A 21,063-nucleotide genomic window follows, 5' to 3' on the forward strand; every position below is an offset into this window, starting at 1 on the left:
GAGTGCAGATTATTATTGGGGACCCATGGGGATCTCTGGGTTGAAAAAGGGCCCCTCATGGTGCACACTCTGGGCTGTGCAGATGCAGGCCTCAATTATCATTGTGATTGTGATCAGATTAATGCCAGTTCATGTTATTTCAGCTATAACAGTAGTATATCAATACTGTAGTTTACAATAAACTAAAACCAAGATCATGAACCAAGTATATGTTAGTTTAAATGGTCACATTTTTCTATAGCGCTTTTCTACCTTCAAGGCACTCAAAGTGCTTTACAAAAAGGAACCGCTCACCCATTCACACACCAGTGTACACAGACACTGTGGGCAAGGACACAAAGACAACATTCATCTGTGGGAGCTGGAATCACATCAGCCAACCTGTGGGTCAGTGGATCTGACCACTCAACCTGCAATGTTTTAGGTTGAGAACTGGATTCAAACCACCAACCTTCAGATCAGTGGGCAAATGCTCTACCAACTGAGCTACTGTTGCTTTTTTCAGGTATTTAGTTTTAAACTAAATACCTGAAAAAAGCATAATGTATTCTCTTTAACCCAGAAGAAACTAATATGGTGTATTAAGTAGCTTCAAATAAAAGACAATACAATGAAAAAATACATCTGCAATTACAAACATGTGAGGCTTCATTTGTAGGTGATATTAATATAAAAGTACAATAAAATAAGTAAAATGCCCTTTATGCATAAGTACAAGGCGTCCTCAATGCGTAACCACTGGAATTTAAATGTCCCCCCTGAGGTTCGGCCATGTCAGATGGCCTGGCTGGTGACTGAACATTTGGATGCGTTTTGGTCATTGCTCTCTCACACACAAAAGCTCATTATAAATAAGGTTTTAAAATATATTTTGTTGAAGTTGTATTCTAACTGTCCTTGTACTATTTCCTTGTACAGACTGTGAATCAGTACAGTAAACACAAGAAAAACTTGAAGTTGCAATCTGGTTCACCAAAACAAATCTATCTGATGTTACCATCAGTATGGTAAATTGTAATAAAACTCGACTACAATTAATCGATTTGAGTATAAAAGTGGGTTGTCATTTTAAAAATTCTCTGGTGACCCTTACAGTCTCCACTAATAAAAAAAAAAGGCTACTAAAAGAAAAACAACATAATTTTGTAAAAATAAAAACTAATTAAAACTGCAAGTAGCATTCAATGGGTTGCGGCTCACACTTGGCCTTGACACGTGTCTGTGTTATTTTTGTTTATGTGTTATTTGGCCTGTATTTTTCACTAAACACAAACAGCACATCTTGAAGATGTTGATGTGCTAGCATAGATAAAAATTAGCATTTTGGGACATTGCCATGGCAACACTGTGCAAAATACGACATTGACCCCTGGACTTTTTTGCTCGGAGTGACCTGTGCCAAATGTGACGTTCTTCAAAAGTGACGTTCTTCAGTGAAACTAATAAGTTGTTTTATCACTTTGAAATGTAGGAATATTTTGAAATTTTGCCATAAGGATAACATGGGCATTTTGGCGCATTGCCATGGCAACCCAGTGAAATATTCCATATGATTGTCATTGTCTTTTTTTGATCAGGATGACATGAAGAGTCATTGTGGCAAATTTCACAATATTCCATGATATTATCATGAATGGGAACTTTGGGGATCTCCCCCAACAAAATCTCATTGGAGATTTTGTGCATCACCGTGGCAACAAGGTTAAAAATACCATATAGTTTAAGTCATCTCTATCAAAAAAATGTATGTAAAGTAATTTTCTGTCAAATTTCATACATTTTTTTGACCCTCCATGCAATACTTTGTTGTGTTCTGTATTTTTGTTTGTTTTGCGAGGTGACGTGGGGAGCTCGAGAGTGCTCAACTTTATAAGACAGTTGACAAAAAATTGCAAAAGCAATAGACCCTACACCCTTGTAAAAGAAAAAAAAAAGAGAAGACATCAATCTTAACCACCCGTGTGGTCAAGTTAGCTGTCCTTGGGTCAAAATCCTGGAGGCGCCACTGAGCACGGGGACCAACAGCACCTGATCCATACTTCTATTGGTCCTACAGTGGCCCTGGTTTAGTCCTGGTGCAGTTCGGGTTGAGTCCTGGGACAGTCCTCATCTGGACCCTGCTCCTCTTCGATGACAGGCTGGTACTGTGTCCTATACAAGCAGTAGTGCTGACTGATGAAGAGCAGGTCGAAGAGCACAGAAAAGAGGCCCAGTCCAAACTTGGTGGGATTTCCAAAGAAGAGCATCCACTGGTCTGCAAACACAAGTACACACACTCAGGTGCGCACACTCAGGTGGGCACACTCATGAGTGTATGCAAGTGCACACACATGTACACACACACACATGTACACACACATAAACATACTGTACACTGTCTCACCAGACTGAGTACTATGTTCAAAACCAATTTTTACTCAAGCTTGAGAATTTCTTCTATAGAGGAGCTGTCCATATTTACAAAACTGGGATAAGTGCCTGTCTCTTTAAACCACATACATGAGGTACATTAAATATACACTATCAGGTTTGGACATGTTTTTTACTTTTATTTTCAAGACTATTTACATGCAGATTCTCACCGAAGGCATCAAAATTATGAATGAATACAGACAGAATGTAGTAAACAAAAAAGTGAGAATTACTCAAAAATAGCCCAAAATAGCCTTTGTCCTTTGCTTTGACCACTGCGTTGGATACACTTGGCCTTCCACTAATAAACCCCAACAGCTGTGAAGTGAAAACCATTGCAGGAGACTTCATCATACAGCTCATTGAGAAGGCCAAGGGTTTGCAACTGTCAACAAAGCAAAGAGTGTATACTTTAATGGCGCAAAATCTAAAATACAAAAACCTATTTAGTTTTAGTTAATTTAACATGTATCTTAGATACATAATTCCATATGTCTGGTTCATACATTTGACATCTTCAGTATGGATCTAAAATGTAGCAGTAATAAAAAAAGATGGTGTGCCCTTTTTTGTAGTGCACACATTTATTTCTGAGCCTGTCCTGACCCTGAACTGTGGGCTTGGGGCCTCTGCCTCCAGTGAGCCTGTGTGCTCTGAGGGGAATACAGTATACTGCCTTGTTAGACACAGCCAGGCTTTAATCCAGTGAGCTGGTTTCTCAGTTCAACTCAGAGATAACAAAAGTGTCATGAAGGTGGTTAGATCACAAGGCTTTTTTTTTAGAAGACTAAAGAAACCAATCTTGTAAAGGACTGAAGAGCTGTGCGTAAGAGCGCTGACTACAGTATAGTAATGATCAATAACGTGCAAAAACAAAGATCTGATCCAACTCTTAACTGTGGCTCTTAACCTGCTCTAGACCAGGTGCATTCTGCCTCTGTTACTACAGTGATGCCACCTTGCTGAAAAGAGCGCCACCTTTGTCATACAGGATGTCCAAGGTTTGAGCTTCTCTAACCCAGTTTAGCCACCCGTCTGGCTTCATAGTACGCCCCTCTAGATGATTAGCCTTTGGCCCATACTCAGATAGTGAGGATGAGAGCATACCATTGTTGTAGGACTGCAGTACCATCTGCAGGATGCTGAGCACTCCTCCAGTGAAGTCCAGAAGCACGTTGCCAATACTCCAGCCCACAGTGCTGCGGCGGCGGTAGTTCATATAGGCCTGAGATAACACAGCACATGAGATAACACAGCACAGAGCAGACATATCAGGACAAGAGGGACTGTCTGTGGAGGGGAGCTGTTGAAGTGGTCCAGGAAGGGTCCAATGCAGATTTCAATTGTTGTACAAACTGTTCAAATGTCATGAACATGAACATGTCAGCAGAACAATATGACTCAGGTACTGCATGTAATCATGGTTACAGGCCCCTCCCCCTCTGCATTGGTCCTAGGGATGGGTTATATCGGATTAGTGGCTGTATGTTATACAACAATTAGATTCACTAGTATGCTATGCATCAATAGAACCTTTAAAATACTCCGTTATCAGAATGTTCCAGAATGGAGGCAAATAAGGTTGCAAAACGTATTGAAAATCAGGTACTAATTGATACTAAAACTAGTATCAAAATCTAAAAAAGTCCCATTGATAAGACAGAAATGGACCTTTCCTGAATCACTTTAGAATGATCTCGAGCTGTATCAGAACATCAGAAGTAGAAGAGCACATAGACTAGTATACACACATGGACACTATGAACCTACTGCACCACTGATGATTACACACATATAAGACACATGGGAATATAGTAAAAGGAATGCTGAAAATCACATTCTATTGTCAATGGTCAATGTGGTATCAGAATCGGTACTGAGGATCAAGTCTATTCCTTAGTATCAAAATAGAGTTTGAAATTTTAGTATCATGACAACACTAGAGGAAAGTGGAGTGAAAGTGAAGCATACATTATACAAAGACTTTATAACAATAGTTTAAAACAAACAAATTTGAATTTCCAAATTAGAAATGCCAGTTAATCTGCTTCTCAGTTAGGATGAGAAAAATACAATCTGGATGCCTCAAAATTGCATTTCAGCTTCACATAAAGTATCATTTATGATGAAATGTGTAGTTGCTATGGAGAGAAAGTGAAAAACTGTAGTGGGCTCAACATTTCTAATAATACTTAGGAGCATATGATGGACATATCCTCTATTAAATAAACACATACTTGAAACAGAATAGTAACTGTCCAAACTGGGGTTTGATCTCACTCACATGTGTCTGAGTGCTTTTTATTTGCCAAACTCATCTGCCAATCCAATTTCCCCATTGAAATCACATTATGTGACACTTCACTTTTGCCTCCAGATGCCTTCATTCTCATTTGTAAAGGGTCTACAAGCCTAGAGCAGTGTTGTGTTGTCGTACTTGGCTGCGTCTCTCACCTGGGGCACATACTTGACCAGTGTCACTGCCAGTTTGATGTAGGAGAAGTAGTAGATGTACTGTAGCCAGCTGATGACCCGGGCCACAGCCAGAAAGAGGCTGACCAGAGCGAAGGTCCAGCCCAGCAGCAAAAGGCCTCGAGCGGGCCAGGAGACAGTCTGCCCCCCCCTCTGAAACACAACACACACAGATGAGGCCACAGACAGTCCTTTATCAGTTGTGAACATGTAATCAAAGCATGACTCTTCTTATTGAAATCTTCTTATTGAAATGGGACTGAGGGTCTGCTACGTGAGCAATGCGGGACTAATACTAAAACTACTTTTTACCACAGACACAATCACAATAAAGCAGGATAATCCCAGTAACCTTTTTTTTATTTATTTAATACAGTATCATTAAAAGGGCTGAGCTACAATAAATATACAGCTGAATCAATAATTAGCCCTGGAAATTATTTTTCAACAGCTCAGTTTTTTACAATATTACATAAATAAATAACAGAAATCTCCCCACTATTGCAACAAAAATATAAACACGATAAATATTATGACCCAAAATATATTGTTCCTCATATATTGTGTTACCACATGACATCACAAGGTGGAACTGTGTTTTAAATAAGTTTTAAGAAGAATAGCTGTGAATGAAACAAAATACAATTCCAGTTATGTCTGTGATGAGGAAACTACATTATAATATAATAAAAAAGCTGTAAATCTCCAAAAGTCATGACTTTGGATCATAATCAAAATGCCCACAGCTCGGGAAGTTTTAAGTGTGACTTTTGACCAGTCTTTGATATTTTTAAAACCCTGTAACAACACTGCAACTAAATTAGGTGAGTGAAGCAACATCCTAAAAAAGCTTGCTGGTACATGCGGATGCTCACTGGAGGTGCTCCTCACAAGCTACAAAGCCACCACTGCCTGTGCACAGCACCAGTCTGGACTCCCAACGTGTCTCACACTAACTGGGGGGCACCTCCAAATTAAACAAAATGGACAGTAACAGGCTGTCTACATATGACCCCAACTGACCATCTCCATCATAAAACGGGTGTTATGAAACTAAAAGACCACAATGTGATGCTTAGCATGCAATTCCTTCTGAGGTTGCAGACTGGCTGCTAAATACTTCCATCCCCCACTCTGCATACAGAAACCGTACACATCATAGAGACACCCTGTTCAGAAAGCAGGTGAAAAAAATCATAGGCACCGACAACTCCAACACCAACTAGGACAGTTACAGAAATGGGGTTTGGTTCATACACCTGCATATGGCAATACAAGCTGCCTCAGCCTATACCCCCTCTGTCTGGGCTCCACACTCAGGTGATCCTGTCCCAAAAGTGAGCACTGAAGAACTGCAGCTGCCCAGAGACTCCAGGTGCACTCTGGCTCAGCTGCGCTCACGATACAGTCGACTCTTGAACTCATACGTCAGTGGGATTGACACTAACATCACTGACACCTGTCCAGAGTGCGGCCAAACATCTCACACGACACAGCACCTCTTCACCTGCCCTGCTCAGCGAGCACCATCAGATCTCCACGTGGGAGCTCTATGGACAGACCCCAGAGGAGCTGCAGAATTCCAAGGACTAACTTAGAAGACGAAGATGAAAGGCGGCTTGGGTTACAACAACAACAACATCATAATCAAAATGCCATTGTTCTTCCATACGTCAGTGATATGTTGTGTTTGCAGAAGGCCTGTGGCTTTCTCAGACGGGCATGAGGGCTCACCTGATAGAGCGCAGCCTGGCACACATAGAGCACACACAGCAGCACGGCATGAAGGCTGAAGAACACATCACTCGCTGTCACTGGGATCACTCCGTTTGGATCCCTCTGCAGAAACTCCTCCTGTCAACAACACCATGCTTTAGAAGTCTTTGTTCTATTTCAGCTGTCAGTGTTATTCAGACAAACATGTTTACAGACAGATTTTGTTTACAGACATTTGTGAGTTGACATTTTAGACATTCCATAGTACAACTTTTCCATAGTTCAACGTATTCAAGAGGGAAATCTGTCTCTGACTCCATCTGAGAGTATGACATCATCACATTCTGAAAACTAACAATTTCTTTATAATTAATTTATTTCTTCTATTCTGGGCATATCCTTGGCACTAGGTACAATAATGCAAGCCATTTAAAATCTCTCTGTTCACATTGCACAGGTAGGTTTGAGTATGCTGAGCTCTAGATCTGATTTATGTCTAGGTTCTCCAGAGAATTGTTGACAGTCAGACCACTGTTGTCCCAGTGTACTCGACAGCAGAACAGCTGTAAGTGGGGCAAGAGGGGCATCAGCAGATGGACATCTAGTTATGGCAAATAGAGATACGGAAGATAGAGGGCAACTGATTTACTCATCTTGACTTAAACAAAATAAAATCTGTCTCAGAGGCTTTATTTGACAGGACTGCTATAGCATGAAATAGGGGAGAAAGGGTAGAGACATTCAGTTACCACACATGTTCGCCTTAAACCAAAACGTCACCTACTCAACCCAGTGGAGCAGTACCTTTATCGTCTGCACCCAGAAGAGAGCAATGTTGAAGACACTGTAGGCGAAGAACCCCGTCAGGTTCAGAGCCAGGAAGTCCAGGTTTAGCCCCACCACACTGGAACAGAACAGCAGAGTTCACAAGTCTGCTCAGACACATTGCTGCTCATTTTAACTAATATTTCTGTCATAGTTTATTATTTAAATGAAACAGAAAACGCACACCAAAGTTCTTCATGAAGTGCAAATGCAAGGAAGAGCAATTAAAAGTGAAAAATATGCATAGCAAAAATGCCTAGCTGCCGGAGAGATAAGCAAAGCACAGTACTTATTAGGCATTTCATAAATCCTGTGGTTGGCTTAGAGCGCCTACGCAATGATTTGTGCTTAAGAGAGGTTTATAAATGAGGCTCCTGGATTCACCAACTTGACTCTTGCTCCTCATGGACGTAATGTGGACTTTGACCTAAGATGTTTTGTGATATTGTCAAACTATTTTTGTATTTTATGAGAATGTCTTTATGTTATGTTCTTGTTGTAGAATGAGCTGATCTCACTGGGTGACCTCACTTTGGGACCTCCCGTTCATTGGTGTGGATATGAGGACCTGGGCTGGCAACCATTGTGTGTACTGTGGAAATGATCTGATGAAGACATTTTGCCAAAACATAATTTAAAAATTAAAAAAAGCTTTTGGACATCGGCCATCTGACTATGCTATGCATTTTTTCATTTTTAATAGTTTATTATTTAGTCATCAAAAATATGACAAATAAAAGTAGACTAATCATGACGAAACCTATGACCAACATAACATAACTACTGCACATCACATCAGGTTTGTCAAGTTGCTGTGTACAGTTTTGAGTTTGAGTATGTGTGTGTTTGTGTTTGTGTATGTGTGTGTGCGTGTGCATGTGTGTGTGCGTGTGTGTGCGTGCGTGTGTGCATTTGTGTGTGTGTGTGTGTATTTCTGTGCGCGTGTGCGTGCGAGTCACCTCTTCCTGGTCCAGTTCTCCCAGGCCTGTGGGTAGAAGGACACCGACCAGGCCAGGAAATAAATCCATCCAATCACCTCACTGAGCAGCTCCACTACGTGACTGTGGATGACCAGGAAACGGATCCGCAGGGATACACTGCAAGACAGGGAGCAGTCAGGAGCAGATAGGAGTGGTCAGGAGCAGACTCAAGCAGGCTTGATCAGTCAGGACCACTGATGAGTTGTCAGGACCAGACAGGAGTAGACAGGAGTCCTCAAAAATAGAGAGGAGCAGTCAGGAGGAGCAGACAAAAATAGAGAAAAGCAGACAGGAGGAGCAGTCAGATGCTCTGCCACAGCAGTCTCACACACACCTGAGGTCTGAGCAGTTGGAGATCAGGAAGGCGGTGACCTGTCCCACGGCCAGTGCACTCACGTTAAACGAGGCCCCTGAGCTGCCTACACTCAGAAGAACCTAAGGTAAGAACAGAACACAGTGTCACACACTTCATACTGACCTGGCATGTCTAAGAGAAGCTCCAGTTTCAGGGCAAAAATACGACCTGAAGGGCTCTGAGGTTGGTACAGGGGAGTATGGGGCATTTGGAGGGGCAGGACAGGGGCAGGACAGGGGCAGGACAGGGGCAGGACAGGGGCAGGACAGGGGCAGGACTGGGGCAGGACTGGGGCAGGACTGGGGCAGGACTGGGGCAGGACTGGGGCAGGAGTAAAGGTTTTGTTGTGATGGAGTGATGGTATCGGCTTATTACATGTGTATTATGAGGGTACTACCGGTAGTAGTACTGGGTGATACTGAGTTAGTATTATTAGGGTAGTACTGGGGCGGTAGTACTGTAGTAGTATTACAGATATGGTACTGGGGTCTGGGCGTTACCTCTTGAGGCAAGGACACTACACAGGACCAGTTACTTATGGAGCTGGATGTCACGTTGAGATGCAGCATCAGAGTCTCGTTCAGAGGAGCACTGTAAACACACAAGAACTGAGTGCGACGACTGTCCCCTGTCCCATTCTAGACACATGTCCCCTGTCCCATTCTAGACACATGTCCCCTGTCCCATTCTAGACACATGTCCCCTGTCCCATTCTAGACACATGTCCCCTGTCCCATTCTAGACACATGTCCCCTGTCCTGTCCTTGACACATGTCCTTGGTGCTGTCCTGTAGTTTTGGGTCAAATGAGTAGACGTGTTAACACGTGTCGAGCTCAGAAAGTGACACCTGTGTTGCTGTGTCTCTGTGTGTATCACTTTAAGAAATGTCATGTGACTGATACATGTCTTGTGTCTGTGGTGTGTCTCATGTGCTGAAGCAGCTTGTGCAGAGCGAAGTGCGTGAGGCTCAGAATGTACTCTAGAACGCACAAACACAGTGTCAACACAGTGTTGACACTAGTAGAATGTTACACACAGAGGTATCATCTATACATCACTACTGTCCTGCATGTCCCATGTCCTGTATACCCTCTGTCCTGTCTGTTCTTAACCTGGATATATGTCCCCATTCCTGCTCACCTGCTGCTGATGTGGACCGTGTCTTGATGAAGCAGTTGGAGGGTGACAGCCTCTGGAGCAGAAAGCTGCAGCTTGGACTCTGAGGATATCAGAGACACGAGTGTGAGACAAAGAGCAGAGACATAAGTGTGGGACAAGAACAGAGACACAATGGATTTTCTATACACTCTTCACTTTACAGTGTTCTTTCTCTGAGCGCGCCCTCAGCTGTACATTGACACAGGTGGTGAGCAAAACCTAGTTTTACTGGAATATGTCAAGTCCTAAGTCAGAGTCACGAGATAGATGAGTCAGCAGGCCAGGCCACAGGAGCTCTGAGAGTGCAGGTTTGGACACAGGGAGGAGATGTGCAGAAGAGTGAAACCTTTTCCAAATACCATCTACACAATGCTCCAGGGCTGTTTGTAAGTGAGACAGACTGAGAAAAAAGAGGAGTGCAGTGGAAGAGACACCAGAGGCTCTGCTCACACTGACACACTGAGCTGGGGCAGAGTAAATTTCTCAGTGTTACTGGGATCCACCACACAATAACATAGAAAGGAGAAATTCCTCCTTTGTCATAGATTCTACGTGGAAGACTGAGGGAGTTTACAAAAATGGCATCAGAACATGCACAGCCACAATCCTCACTTGAATAAGTGACATGGGGTAAAGGGTAGAGATAGTCATGTACTGAGAGCTTCCGCCACAAACTGACAGGATAAAAGTCCTTATCTACTATTTGTGGGGCAGCACTTACCTGAGAAACCTACCAGCAGCAGTAGGGTCCAGAGCAGGGAGGCTGGGCCCCCCCACGGGGACAGGGCCCCGATCCCAGAGCTCCACTCGATAGACATATCTGAAACATACACCGAGCAGAGAGTACATTATCCACAGGGGCCAAACACCTGCACAGAGTCACACAGTGATAAAGCGAAAGTGATGAGCTTACAGTGCAGCCCAAAACCACGCGTACGTTCTTCTCCCCCCGCCCCCCTCCGAACCCCAAACGACACCTGGACAAAAGGAGCAAGGGGACACGACCCGAACGCCTCACCGCCGTGTTGTCGTCCTCACCTCTGTGTTGTCGTCCTCGTCAGTTCCTCATCACGCGCTGATCACGGGAGAGGAGCGCGCAGGAGCGTACAGAGCCGGCCCGGGACTACAGTGTACGCTCACGTACCGGGACAAGCATCCGGACCGGAGTCTGGACCTCTGGAACCAACAGTAAACAGAGGAGACGCGCTGGCCACACACGGACCGGACACCGACCCGGCTTTAGTTTACGGAAGTATTTTTCTTTTCTTTTTTGCGGGTTTCTGGAGAGCAGCGGCGCAGCGGTGACGCGAGCAAGCCGCCGCCTCCTGGAGAGAAAGTGAAGCTCACAGTCCCAGGGTTACGCATCTACAGTAGTGCCACGCAGAGTCCAGAGGGCGGCGCTCAACCGAACCACGCAAGCCAAAAAGAGCCGACGAAACGTGGCTAGGTCGTGACCGCGCGTGCGCAGCGAACTGGTGTCACAGGGACCAGAACCACCAGAAGACATCCACGGTGTTCCAGTCCAGCATGTCTGTGGGGAGTGCGTACCGCCCGTGGAGCCTGCTGCACCGGTAAGAACCGACCGCACACACGTCTCTCCACACGCACTGACCGGGGACACGCTTCCGGGCGGCTGAGCACGGGCAAACCAACGATGAGGACAGAGGAGACAGGATTCATCAGAGATTTTCAGTGATCACGTCAGACAACACAACATCATTATTATTAGATGCACAGGCTAATTAGCAGAAGACAGTGTTCAGACCATGACTCTGAACACAATGAACCCTCGTGTGAGAGCGTCCCTGCCCTGACCTCACCCCACCTGACCTGACCTGGTGCTGGTGGTTCTCTCTGGTGCTGGTGGTTCTCTCTGGTGCTGGTGGTTCTCTCTGGTGCTGGTGGTTCTCTCTGGTGCTGGTGGTTCTCTCTGGTGCAGGTGGTTCTCTCTGGTGCAGGTGGTTCTCTCTGGTGCAGGTGGTGCTCTCTGGTGCAGGTGGTGCTGTCTGGTGCAGGTGGTGCTCTCTGGTGCAGGTGGTTCTCTCTGGTGCAGGTGGTGCTCTCTGGTGCAGGTGGTGCTGTCTGGTGCAGGTGGTGCTCTCTGGTGCAGGTGGTGCTCTCTGGTGCAGGTGGTGCTGTCTGGTGCAGGTGGTGCTCTCTGGTGCAGGTGGTTCTCTCTGGTGCAGGTGGTGCTCTCTGGTGCTGGTGGTCCATTAGTTTCCCCTGTTGCACAAACTCATCGGCACACTCTCTTTCAGCCCTTTGAAACACACGTGTCCATAACGCTTTGTGTTGTTGTTAGAACAGATTTTAGAATGTGATGATGTTATTCTCCCAGATGTAAGGAAAAGCTTCCATTGTATTTTATTATAGGTTCTATAACCCCTGTGAATGTTTAGTCGTATTCTAATGTTGTTACCACCGCAAAAACATACCTGGAGTTGTGTTTCATTCACACAGTTATTACTGGTCTGTCTACATCGCCAACGCCCAAAATGCTCCATTCCCGCCTGTGATGTCATGCAGTGTTAGTTTTTAAATTATTATTACCCTCCATCTTCAGTGTTTCTGTTCTTGCAGTTCTGCTTAGACACTTTACCACACCCACTCCTCCTATTGGCCAGCCCCCACCATGCTCTGAGTGAGTCGGGCAGTGTTGGTCAGATTACTTTGCAAAACTAATCTGATTACTGACTATTGATTACTTCTTGGAAAAGAAATCTAATTTACTATGGCTGTAAATAAATACAGCCAATACTTGATGGACTAAAGACATGTCCAAACTATTGACTAGTCCACTAAAAAGGGGGTGTGACAAAAGCTCTCCAAATTATAACACAGCTGCAAGAGTACACCTGCACGGGGAGTTCAAAAACTAAAAACTTTGAGTTTTTTAGAAAACCTTAAATTTTTGCAGAAAAGGTATTAGGAAACAATGCATTTCTATAAAGACAGATAAAACTTGTGAATCATGAGTTTAATCTGACTTTTGAAATAAATACCAAAAAATAGCAAATCCTCAGCCAACTCACTCACCTTTCTGCTTTCAATCCTTCAATCCTGATCATCTAAATAACCTGATTTGTCGACTTAATACACATTTTGATTCTCCATCGATCGATTAATGGACTAAGTAACTATAGGCATACAGCCCTATTAATTACTACTCATTCAGTCCTTAGATAACTGATTTCTTTGAAAGAAAACAAGGAAATGCACAGCTCAGGAGATATTTTTTCTAACTTATAAACAGTTTGAGATCTTCCCACTAATTAAATGTATGGTTATTACACATAAACGACAGAAGAGTGAATGTATCTGTCCTCCATAAAGCAGCCTGTTTTGGCTCTGTGTCTGACACAGTATATTAATAATAGGTCATGGAGCTTAATCTGTTTGAAAAGGCCCTGCTCTGACATTCATTAAAACCAGTTAAAATCGTAATCATCTTGCGAGTGTGAAATTTAAATAAATAGTTTTTGCCATGTCACATGAAACAGAAAAGGGCACGAAGTTGAACATGGTCAGCAACACACACACACACACGCACACATACAGACACACACACACAGACACACTGTTATAGAATTTTTTGGGTCATGAGACATTAAGTCATTTAAAGTGTTAATGTATGTTTAAACACATCAAGTCCTTTAAAAGTATTAATCTATGTTTAATCATTGTACAATATAAGATTATCAAAATTGCTTTGTGCTCTGTTCAAAACTGTATGTAACAACAGAAACATCAGCTGAGCTGCTGACGCACCAGCTGACCCATTTAAAGAAAACATGATAGAAAATCTGCTAATGATTGTAAATAAATTGGGGCTGACACGGGATAAAGTGGGCTAAGAAGAAACTGTATGTACACCATGATATGCATCGTCACCTGTAGTCCATTAGTCAGAGATAACAACTGTAAAACATGTCGTATAGTCATGTCAAGGTTATTGTGTGATGCTTCAATAAAAGAGCTGTGAGGAGGGCGAGAGCTTCAGTGCTAGGTTCAGTCAGTCAGCTTTCGCACTCCTTGCTACAAGTAAAATCAACTACTGTGTTGTGTCTGGCTTGTTCTTTAATGATTGAGTCTTTAGGTAAATTCCCTGACACACACACACCGACGCACACGCACACGCACACGCAAATGTGGTGACACTGGCTCAGTGGTTAGAGCTGTAGTTCCCTAATTCAAAGGTTGGAGGATTGAACCCTTGGACCACTATTGTGTCTTTAGGCAAAACATTTCACCCACATTGTGGCTACCTAGAGGTAGAACCACAGTTGAATGGATGCAATTAGCAAATCACATAGGCTGCAGTTTTTGAAGTAACATTATTTTGTCTACAAACAACAAAATCTCCTGTCTTATTCTGCATAACAAGAAGCTAAACCTGTAGTTTAGACCCTCACACATCATTCAGCCTTAAGTATGACTGGGTGGACTACAAATTCATCTGTCTGTAGCTGAAATATTTTGAAGCATGAGATGAGCAGAACAGTGTTCTGAATGTGTCTGTTGTGTCCAGGGCTCTGGCAGTTTCCTCGGCTGTGTCTCAGGCCTGTTCCTTCCACACACACACTGCCCGCCTCAGCTCCAACCGCTCCAGTGTGGTACGCTGTGGGAGGCAGGTGTACGAGAGGAGCTTCCCTGTGCTGCTGCTCCGCCCCGACGGCTCCACAGTGCACATCCGATACAGAGAGCCACGACGCCTCCTGGTGGTGAGTGACAAGCCCTGTGAGCGGGTGTACAAAACAGATCCAAAGTAATTGGCCCTCGCCACTAACAAAGTTAGGGGCAAGGGGTATTGTTCTTCGTCGGTTTCTTTTTTTTTATTCCCTTTTCCGACCAAACGATTGCATTTTTGACCCCCTGAACATGGACGAAAAGTCCCCAAACCAGGGTCCAGATCGATCGGCCCGGCGAAAAATTTGATAAAATGGGCATCGCAACAATGACCCGAGTGACCCGACTCAACAGCGCCACCTAGAATTGGACCCCTATGGGAGTGGGGACAGGCAAAGTTTGTCGCAGGGAAACGAAATTCGGGACAGTGATAGAGAACAATGAGACAAGCCAAAAGATGAATTGTAGCATGACCCTATGACGAACAGGAAGTCGGCCATATTGGATCAAACATTCACCGCCGTTTTGACTTGGGGGTCTACAAAAAGATTCAAGTCCCCGGGGTTTGGTCCAAATGAGCTCAAATTTGACATGTCACATCTACAGACATGAACTCACAGAAATTTTCAACTTTTTTTGGGATACTCCTTACGGTTCGCCCGTAGCACGCCGGCGAATAACGCCTTCATTTCCTGTTTTTTCGGTGACCTGTCATGGCCACAGGCATTGTCCTAGAGAACTCAAATTCAAATCACAATTGCGTGATCCAGGCCTGAATGTGATGAAATATGAAATTTAATAAAAGTGAACTCTATAGCGCCCCCTAGCGTAGACGTGAAACGTCAACATTATCGGATTAGTACCAAATTCGGGACATAAATTCTATGTATGATGACAAGCAAAAAAGTCTATTACGGACATGATGCATTTTCCACTATTGGCCAGCAGGGGCGCAAAGACTCCCCCAAAAAATAGTTAAAAAATAATTACACACACAGGGTTAGTCCGATCGTGCTGAAATTTGAATCACTAATGCCTGATCATGGCCTGAATATAATACAATATAAAACATATGAAAAATGAACTCTATAGCGCCCCCTAGCATTGACAAACATCAACATTATCGGATTAGTACCAAATTCGAGGATTAAATTCTAGACATGATTACAAGCAAAAAAGTCTATTACGGACATGATGCATTTTCCACCACTGGCCAGCAGGGGCGCAAAGACCCCCCAAAAATAGTTAAAAAATGATTACATGCCCATGTTTAATCGGATCGTGCTGAAATTTGAATCACTAATGTGTGATCTCAGCCTGAATATAAAACGGTATAAAACATATTAAAAGTGAACACTATAGCGCCCCCTACCATTGACATGAAATGTCAACATTATCAGATTAGCACCAAATTTGGGGATTAAATTCTACGCATGATTACAAGCAAAAAAGTCAATCATTCTGCACCCCTATGACGAACAGGAAGTCGGCCATATTGGATCAAACATTCGCCGCCGTTTTGACTTGGGGGTCTACAAAAAGATTGAAGTCCCCGGGGTTTGGTCCAAATGAGCTCAAATTTGACATGTCACATCTACAGACATGAACTCACAGAAGTTGCCAAATTTTTTTGGGATACTCCTTACGGTTCGCCAGTAGCACGCCGGCGAATAACGCCTTCATTTCCTGTTTTTTCGGTGACCTGTCACAGCCACAGGCATTGGCCTAGAGAGCTCAAATTCAAAACACAATTGCGTGATGCTGGTGTGAATGTAATGAAATATGAAATTTAATAACAGTGAACTCTATAGCGCCCCCTAGCATAGACGTGAAACATCAACATTATCGGATTAGTACCAAATTTGGGACATAAATTCTATGTATGATGACAAGCAAAAAAGTCTATTACGGACATGATGCATTTTTCACGGTTTGCCAGTAGGGGCGCAAAGAATCACCCAAAAAATATTTTTAAAATTATTACAGGGACATGCTTAGTTTGATTGTGCTGAAATTTGAATCACTAATGCGGGATATTGGTCTGAATATAATAAACTATAAAACATATGAAAAGTGAACAGTATAGCGCCCCCTACCTTAGACATGAAATGTCAACATTATCGGACTTGGACCAAAGTCGGGGAATAAATTCTTTGCATGATTATAAGCAAAAATGTCTATTACAGTCATGGTGTATTTTTCACGGTTGGCCAGCAGGGGCACAGAGAATCCCCCCAAAAATATTGTAAAAATTATTATATGCACATGTTTTGTCCGATTGTGATGAAATTTCTATCAGTTATACACTGCATGACCCTTATTCCATTGATATGTCAAATACTGTTATCAGGGATACAGCGCCACCTATATGAATCCACACAATTTATTATTGTGTGACATAAAATTAGTTTTACATTCATTTGTAAAACTTTGCCAAAACATTCACTGACGTACTCCTCATCATAAAAGTCAGTAAGACCTATGCCCTAGTTTGACACTTTGGCCTCTAGAATAATTTCACTTCTGAGAAATTTAAAGGCACACTATGTAACTTTTCTGGTGGAGGATGTGTTTTCATGCACTTAGTCTTAGTGTGACAGTGCTCTTGACCATTAAAGTCACGTGACCTGTGGCTTAGTGTCTACAGTTTGTCTCTAGAATCATTCACTTTATCCAATTTTAAAGGTACACTATGTCATTTTTCTGGTGGACGACCTGTTGGCCTCGGGAGCTGTCGGGAAGAGAGAGCGGTGTGTCGGGGCGGTCGCGAGTCCCCGGCGTTCGCCGGGGGGGCGGTGCGTGCCCGGGGCGAGGGCCACAATCGCCGCGCGCGGCTTTAATTAACCATTGATTTTTGTGCATACAAAATGCTACTGTTGCCCCTTGCTGGCACACTGATGAGAGATGCAGTTTAAATGGAGTCAAAACGATTGCTGCTTGGTTGGAATTTCCTTGCACTGAAGACATGAATAGTGAATAGACTCTGATTACCACTGGATGACAGACAGGGAGAGCTCTGGACGGAGGTCTAGATATACAAATATTACAAAATACCATTTTAGGTTTCTGAAGATACCTTTCTAACATGGTTTAAATCAAAATGGTAGCCCACAGTTGCTGGTACAGTCCTTAAGGTGTTGTCATGCTCCTCCAGATGCCCGTAGATGTGTCCACGCTGTCTGAGGAGGAGCGCAGATCCAGGCTGAAGAGGAGGGAGGTGAAGAGGAGCACCCAGAGACCCCCAGAGGAGGAGTACCATGAGCAGTTCAGAGCCGACCAGTACAAACACTTCTGGAGGAAGAAATAAGCAGACTTTTCTGTGTCTGCTGTGCTTTGTATCTGTTTGGTGTGTCAATAAAGTTTCATACATTTGTCACCGTGTGGACTGTTTGTGCACCAACAATAAGTCAGTCTAATATGAATGGATTTTCAACTCCTATAGTGCAAACATCTATGACTCAGCATTTGTGTTGTCAGCACCTATTGATTATATTATAGAGACAATCCATCGATTATCTTCCACTTGACCTGGGGCCAGATCACAGAGGCAACAGTCTGAAGGGAGGCTCAGACTTCCCTCTCCACACACACTTATTCCAGCTTTTCCAAGGGAATCCTGAAGTGTTCCCAGGCTAACACAGGCCCATAGGCTCTCCAACCTGTCCTTGGTCTTCATTAGGGCCATCTCCTGGTGGGACATGCCCAAAACACCTCTTAAGGGAAGGGCCCTGGAGGTGTCTGGATCAAATGCCCAGCAGCTCCTCTTAATGTGGAGGAGCAGCAGCTCTACTCTCAGTTCCTCCTCTGAGCTCCTTATTCAGGGAGTCCCAGACCAGTGGAGGAAACCCTATTTTATTTATCTTTTCTCATGTTGCATAATTGTATGTACTGATGATTGAGGTATTCTTATTATAGATCCATGGTACTAACATGTACTTTTTAAAATGCCTCCTGTGCCCCTAGTGTAAATTGTTAATTGTTGCAAATGTTTTGTATGGTTGTAATAATAACATTTTTTTTAAAAGCCTCACTCAATAGACAAAGCCCTGGAGTAACGGCTATAAAATAAAAGATCCCTGTCATAAAATCTGATCTAATTTTCCACACAAACACTGGGTGTAATGAGAACATGTCCAGAGGAGGGCGCTGCAGCCCGCGCTGTTAAACGGCCTCTTCCGGCCTCTTGGCCCTCGCTGCCGTCTTTCCGGTTTGACCGCCATTGCAGACAGCAGGTAAGAATTAGCCCTTTACACAGTTCATCTGGAATCCTTCTTTTATCTGCGCCATCTTTTACTTTCGCTTTGTGTAACGCGGGATACAGATACATGTTGCCTCTGTGCAGAGTTTCTGACCAACATTGGTGACAATAAAGCAGAGATAAACACTTAGAATCATAGGCCGGCTCTGTTCGCTCCTGTAGCCCACACTGACGTCTCTACAGCCGGGCCATTCTAACATCCCTCTCCTGCAGATATGGCTATCCGCTACCCCATGGCCGTGGGCCTGAACAAGGGCCACCCGGTCACCAAGAACGAGTCCGCTCCGAAGCACAGCCGCCGGCGCGGGGTAAGCTGTGCTCCGGGTGCAGCCGTGAGCACAGCGCGCATCGGAAACATAATTTTGACCTGTACTAAATCCATAGAGTGTGTCCACCCTGGTAGTGTTTTGGTGCTAGAGCGTCTGGAAGTCCCAGTAGTAAACAAGACTGATGGACTGGCCTTCACACTATTTGTGTAATATTCAAACCCTTTTAAAACAAAGTACTACAGTTTTAAGTATCTACCATCAATCAGTCGATACCAGTGTGGACTGAGAACCACATTTATTTAGTTGAAACAAAAATAAAATGGGACAAAGCTGATCCAAATGTGTTCTGTAGTTACATGAAATAAATAACATCTACATAACTTTGTAAATACAATTCAGTCATTAAGACTTTCAGGGCCAGCAAATATTACATCAAATTTTATGCTCTACCAGGATGTTGGCTGAACCTATAGTTAGAAGTTGATATCTGATTAAATGTTTCAATATTGGTATACATCTGATATTGGTGCTGAATATTTTCCCCCAGATCATTCACCCTTGTCACTACTGGTAAATGCATTTATCACACTGGCATTCGAATACAACAAAGTGCAGTGTGATGACCCAGTCCTGAGCACTGTTCTATTCAACACTTTTTTTCGCATTCAAAATAATGTTTAGACCCTCCAGTAGAGCTGGAGTTGATTTGTGCTGGTGGTAATGCCTATAGGTTCAGTCATTTGAATTTAGATTGTTTAAGCGGCACACTTTTCTAACTTGTAGAACGTGGTGAGATTGCTGAAGTTGGTGTTGTTTATGTTGCAGCGTTTGACCAAACACAGCAAGTTTGTGCGGGACATGATCCGTGAGGTGTGTGGTTTCGCTCCCTACGAGAGGAGGGCCATGGAGTTGCTCAAGGTGTCGAAGGACAAGAGGGCGCTCAAGTTCATCAAGAAGAGGGTCAGTACATTAAGGGGGTCCAAATGGCAAATCTAGTATCACAATAGATAAATACCATTTCCCTTTTATCAAATGAGTATCAATGGGACAAAATTTTATCGTTCCTGAAAAGTTTTACATTTCTAAAGCAGGACTGTAAAATTCTTGTCTAGTTTTTAGGTACAAAAAAATTTATAAACTTAAAAAAATGAAGTTTATAATTTTAGTTCTTGGTTAGTCAGGGGAGCAAATATGGTAATTCCATAACATTTGCAAATGTTCCTTTTTTTTTTTTTCTCCATAACTGCACAATAGTTATGACTAGACTAATAGAAATGGATGACTCCTTTATTTTGTTAAATCAGTGTTTAATCTTGAGGAGAAATGCCTGCCTTGTGGCTAATTCTCTGCATTTTGGATGGAGTTTTCAGTGTTGACATATACTACCAGTCAAAAGTTTTAGAACACCACACTTTTTTACTGTTGACCAAAACATATTCTATTCTAAACTTTTCATTGATGAAAGTGTCACTTGTGGCAGATATAACAGCTGAACACACTCGTGGCTCGTTCTTTTTACAAGAGAAATCAAATATTCTGCAGAAAGTTCTTACCCAGTCTGCAGCAGAAGTTTTCAAGCTCACCATCTTGTTCTTTTTTCCTTGAGGTAGTTTTGGCAGAGCTTGGACTTTTGTTTCCTATCGACACAAATGTCTTGAGTCATGCTTTGCTCCTTGGACTCTTCTCTCACACATACTGTGTGTAGAGACTGGGTTTAGTCATAGGGTCTTATTTTGCCTGACATGAAGATGTTAATCTCTTTTCTCCCTGTGCTTTCAGATCGGAACTCACATTCGTGCCAAGAGAAAGAGAGAGGAGCTGACCAATGTCCTGGCCGCCATGAGAAAAGCTGCTGCCAAGAAAGATTAAGTTTGAATAAAGTTCTGAAAAGAATTCTGCTAGTCTTCCTTTGGGTATTTGAGTTTTTTTAAATGCCCTTTTAATTATGCACCAAGTGTAGACTTCAGTGCATCTCATTTTTGGAAGTTGAA

General features: G+C 43.3%; 3 protein-coding genes across 6 annotated transcripts; 2 read left to right on the forward strand and 1 right to left on the reverse strand.

Annotated features, from left to right (window-relative positions):
• Positions 1-134: 134 nt before the first annotated feature.
• ctns (cystinosin, lysosomal cystine transporter) lies at positions 135-11,214 on the reverse strand. Of its 4 annotated transcripts, none has more exons than XM_055165005.1 (11): positions 10,938-11,214; positions 10,641-10,739; positions 9,902-9,980; positions 9,261-9,351; positions 8,740-8,840; positions 8,385-8,522; positions 7,405-7,504; positions 6,619-6,738; positions 4,867-5,037; positions 3,520-3,637; positions 135-2,254 (listed from the first exon to the last, which is right to left on the reverse strand). In XM_055165005.1, the coding sequence occupies exons 2-11, from the start codon at positions 10,735-10,737 to the stop codon at positions 2,067-2,069; spliced, it is 1,203 nt and encodes a 400-aa protein (XP_055020980.1). In that variant the 5' UTR covers positions 10,738-10,739; positions 10,938-11,214; the 3' UTR covers positions 135-2,066. The 4 variants fall into 4 exon arrangements, with proteins under 4 accessions (XP_055020980.1, XP_055020977.1, XP_055020979.1 ...); XM_055165002.1 differs by having other exon boundaries at positions 10,958-11,213; XM_055165004.1 differs by having other exon boundaries at positions 10,897-11,213.
• A 96-nt stretch (positions 11,215-11,310) lies between these two features.
• Positions 11,311-17,921, forward strand: mrpl55 (mitochondrial ribosomal protein L55). Its single transcript, XM_020927720.2, has 3 exons — positions 11,311-11,490; positions 14,448-14,640; positions 17,700-17,921. The coding sequence occupies exons 1-3, from the start codon at positions 11,447-11,449 to the stop codon at positions 17,850-17,852; spliced, it is 390 nt and encodes a 129-aa protein (XP_020783379.1). The 5' UTR covers positions 11,311-11,446; the 3' UTR covers positions 17,853-17,921.
• Positions 17,922-18,667: 746 nt separating this feature from the next.
• rpl36 (ribosomal protein L36) lies at positions 18,668-20,965 on the forward strand. The gene is made up of 4 exons (XM_020927725.2): positions 18,668-18,777; positions 19,017-19,111; positions 19,898-20,032; positions 20,852-20,965. The coding sequence occupies exons 2-4, from the start codon at positions 19,019-19,021 to the stop codon at positions 20,939-20,941; spliced, it is 318 nt and encodes a 105-aa protein (XP_020783384.1). The 5' UTR covers positions 18,668-18,777; positions 19,017-19,018; the 3' UTR covers positions 20,942-20,965.
• The last annotated feature ends 98 nt before the right edge of the window (positions 20,966-21,063 follow it).

The sequence above is a fragment of the Boleophthalmus pectinirostris genome, unplaced genomic scaffold, assembly GCF_026225935.1.
Source record: "Boleophthalmus pectinirostris isolate CB_2022bp ecotype Guang Dong unplaced genomic scaffold, ASM2622593v1 HiC_scaffold_7, whole genome shotgun sequence".
In the NCBI taxonomy this organism is placed as follows: Eukaryota; Metazoa; Chordata; class Actinopteri; order Gobiiformes; family Gobiidae; genus Boleophthalmus; species Boleophthalmus pectinirostris.